At 44.0% G+C, this 1990-nt stretch overlaps 1 protein-coding gene across 18 annotated transcripts in view; it reads left to right on the plus strand.

Annotated features, from left to right (window-relative positions):
* Positions 1-1990, plus strand: part of lrrfip1a (leucine rich repeat (in FLII) interacting protein 1a) — a 52942-nt gene that overhangs the window by 23219 nt on the left and 27733 nt on the right. For 12 of the 18 annotated variants that reach the window (XR_004658446.1, XM_034884905.1, XM_034884916.1 and 9 more), the window contains exons 3-4: positions 620-637; positions 800-871. The exons of the other annotated variants lie outside the window; for them this stretch is intronic. Coding sequence is in view for 11 of the 12 variants with exons in the window: in XM_034884905.1 (XP_034740796.1) it covers positions 620-637; positions 800-871 (90 nt within the window). In the remaining variant the exon portion in view is untranslated. The remainder of the gene's footprint in view (positions 1-619; positions 638-799; positions 872-1990) is intronic. 18 annotated transcript variants of the gene reach the window in all.

Consider the following 1990-nt stretch of genomic DNA (forward strand, 5'->3'; position numbering starts at 1 on the left):
TGTGTGTGTGTGTGTGTGTGTGTGTGTGTGTGTGTGTGTGTGTGTGTGTGTGTGTGTGTGTGTGTGTGTGTGAGTAGACCAGTACTAGTCTAGCCTACTTCCTTGTTTACTTCTGCACAGGTATGAAGGAAATCAAACTATAAACCGTCTCCACAAAATCATCTGAGCGTTTGATGGTTATTTATTTGTGCTTTAAAATACAACCACTGTGATACATTTAGAGAATAAATTCTATTTCCCTCATCAATTGAGTAGGAAAGCCTACAGCAAAGCCCAATCCACTTTTAATGTTATCAACCAAGAGAAATGTTCTCCCCTGTCGATATATCGGCGGCTCAATATGTCGGCGGGGCTCTGCTTGTAACCCAGTCTCAGAGGACCTCAGCCAGTCTCCAGTGAGCTCTGTGTTCTCGAGTCAGTTCCCATCGGTCCTGATGTGCAGCGGGGTACTTCACATTCCTGAGCACCCGTCGTTAGCAGAAAGCTGCCTCATGCCTTCTTTAAGGTCTTTATCACTTCTCATTTTTGAGGCTGACTGTTTAATTAATGTTGTCTTCCTCTTTCCTGTCTGCTATCCTCCACTCTGTCTCCCCGACCTCTCCTCCGTCCTGCTGTGTAGATCTTTCAGGTGCAGAAGGTACGCCTCCTCTTGCTCATTTATAACTTGGACATCATTTGAGATAAGCATGCTTTTGCAATTATTCTAGGCGTGTGCTTCAAATTGTGCCCCAACAAAACAACAATGTTGGGTTTGTATGTTCAGTTTTATTTCTTGCCCTCATTTCCTGTCTCTTCTTAGAAATACTATGGCTTGAACACCAAAATAGATGACCGAGCGGACAGCAAATGGGGAGACATTGAACAATGGATGGTACAGTTTCCGTGCTGTGATGACTAACACTAAAAATATAACGCCCTTATACTAAATACAGTGCATGCGTTTCTCTGCCCCTGCTCATAGCTTGAAGCTTTTTTCTGTTGTTTAGTCTGTTGGAGACTCTATTTTTTGCAGCACGCCGATTCTGCCTTTGAATTCCAGATTGTTCCCGTTAAGCCTTTTTACAAAATAACAGATTACAAAGAATCAAAGCTTAGCCATTAATGATAATCCACTTATTCAAAGGAGCAGGGTTCTCGTCTGGCTTTGAGCCAGCTAGACCATCTGCCCTCCATGGGTGTGAGACTGCATGGGATTCCCTCGATTTGACCACTTTAGTCACTTAGTCTGAATAGTCCTAGACCATCAGAAACACAGCATGAGGATACTTATAGCGTGTGTGTGTGTGTGTGTGTGTGTGTGTGTGTGTGTGTCTGTGTGTGTGTGTGTGTGTGTGTGTGTGTGTCTGTGTGTCTGTGTGTCTGTGTGTGTGTGTGTGTGTGTCTGTGTGTGTGCGCACGCGTGTGACTTGCAACTTGACTAACTGTGGGGTGCTTTTTAGTTTACTAGAAGTAACTCATTTTAAGTAAATCACATGTCTGTGTATGTTGTGATTTGAGGTGACAGTGTTTATGCAACATGGGTGTCTCAGTTCAGTAGTTGGTTGCCTGGGTTACCGGCTCAGAGCGATGATTTGGAGATCATGCATGCCTGATTCTGTTAACGAGCGTGCAGTTCTCTATGAAGTTCAACAGGATGTGGATTTGTTTAACGCAGGCATTGTACAAATGTGTTGAAATGAACCAAAAAGCAGCCGCCGTATCATCTTGTTTGCTTACGCTGTGGTGTCCAGTGTTGGTCTACATGTCTTCACTGCTCCCAAATGTTATCATATCACCTGAGGAATGAATGACTGTCCCGGCCCAAATAATCACAGTATACCACAAATATCATAATCCTGAGTTTTAAACACTCATTTGGCTGGAGTGAAAGCATGCAGTGTGTTCTTGGAGTGGACACCACAGTGAAGACTGACCTCAAAGTCATCCATCTGTCTTTTGATCTTTTGACATCTGTCTCTGTCTTCGTCCCCCTTCACCTCCTCTCTTCTCC

The sequence above is a fragment of the Etheostoma cragini genome, chromosome 11 (assembly GCF_013103735.1).
Source record: "Etheostoma cragini isolate CJK2018 chromosome 11, CSU_Ecrag_1.0, whole genome shotgun sequence".
NCBI lineage: Eukaryota > Metazoa > Chordata > Actinopteri > Perciformes > Percidae > Etheostoma > Etheostoma cragini.